At 53.2% G+C, this 1,159-nt stretch overlaps 1 protein-coding gene across 1 annotated transcript in view; it reads right to left on the bottom strand.

The window, feature by feature from the left end:
• Window positions 1–266: 266 nt before the first annotated feature.
• Window positions 267–1,159, bottom strand: part of kita (KIT proto-oncogene, receptor tyrosine kinase a) — a gene marked incomplete at both ends in the record, with an annotated part of 32,145 nt that continues 31,252 nt past the window's right edge. Inside the window, one exon of the mRNA XM_080541496.1 lies at window positions 267–446. Within this exon, the coding sequence (XP_080397622.1) occupies window positions 267–446 (180 nt within the window). The remainder of the gene's footprint in view (window positions 447–1,159) is intronic.

The following is a 1,159-nucleotide window of genomic DNA, read 5'->3' as shown; positions in this document are numbered from 1 at the left end:
GGTGGAGAAGCTGGGCTGTATGAGGGTGACGCCACCTATCCCAGTGTGTGGAGACGGGTCCAGAGCCTAGGGACAGAGATGAGAGTCCCTAAACCTGACGGGTTCCATCAGGTACTTAAAAGGGAAGAGAGGGAGAGGAGATCAAGGGCAGACAGCAACAAAATAAAAAGATGGTGCGACGGATGGTGGGTGGGGAATTTTGTGGGCGGCACTGTACAGGCACTTTATGGGGTAGCCCACCCTATGCTGGGGGGGGGGGGGGGGGGCTACACCCGGTGGGCCATGAGCACTGTCCCTTCCAGGTAGACCTCGTCAGTGACCAATAGGGGCTGAGTGGAGGTGTTGCTGTTGCCACGCAGGAAATTGGCGTTCTGGTTCCCCTGTTGGTCGTTCCGAACCCCTGCTGATGCAGGCACAGGAAACCTGGAGCTGAAGTTCAGATAAATCTAGAGAGAGAGAGAGAGAGAGAGAGAGAGAGAGAGAGAGAGAGAGAGAGAGAGAGAGAGAGAGAGAGAGAGAGAGAGAGAGAGAGACAGGGAGATGATATGAGTATTCACCACAATGACCTGAGTTGTGTTCAACAAGGCTTTCTGTTAGCGAACGTTCGCTAACATTGACAAACATTTACTGTTGGCTTTTGTGTTCTCCATGAGATTGAGAGAGAGAGAGAGAGAGAGAGAGAGGGAGGAAGGAAGGGAGGGAGAGAGAGGGAGAGAGAGAGAGAGAGAGAGAGAGAGAGAGAGAGAGAGAGAGAGAGAGAAAGAGAGATGTTGCAAGAAGGTTTGTCATGCTAGGGGAGTGGTGTTTCCTTCCAGTACTGCTACAGGCCATGAACAGGTGTCAATGCGCTGGCGAAAACCAGAGCTGACAGAGTCATACTGCGGGCCGAGGTGTGAAGGGAGAGAGGCGTGACAACACTAGACCAGGCTCACGTCCACTCAGTCTAGCCATGTTTAAATCGGATCCCCACCAGCACCTCTCACTGTCCCGGGTTCAGACAGATGGTTCTGACGTGTGAGGAGAGCTGTGAGATTCACCTCCTCGGCCGATAGTCCATGTCACCACAGGGTCCGTGACCCGGTGTGTCAAAGATGCGTGCCTCGGTTTTCAAAAACAAGCGATGGCTATCTCTCTGGTTAGGTATTTTCAGCATGCGGGG

Source organism: Nansenia antarctica (genome assembly GCF_963989245.1).
Source record: "Nansenia antarctica genome assembly, chromosome: 1".
Taxonomy (NCBI): domain Eukaryota; kingdom Metazoa; phylum Chordata; class Actinopteri; order Argentiniformes; family Microstomatidae; genus Nansenia; species Nansenia antarctica.
The sequence above is the reverse complement of the archived record's forward strand: the minus strand, read 5'-3'. Positions and strand labels throughout refer to the sequence as shown.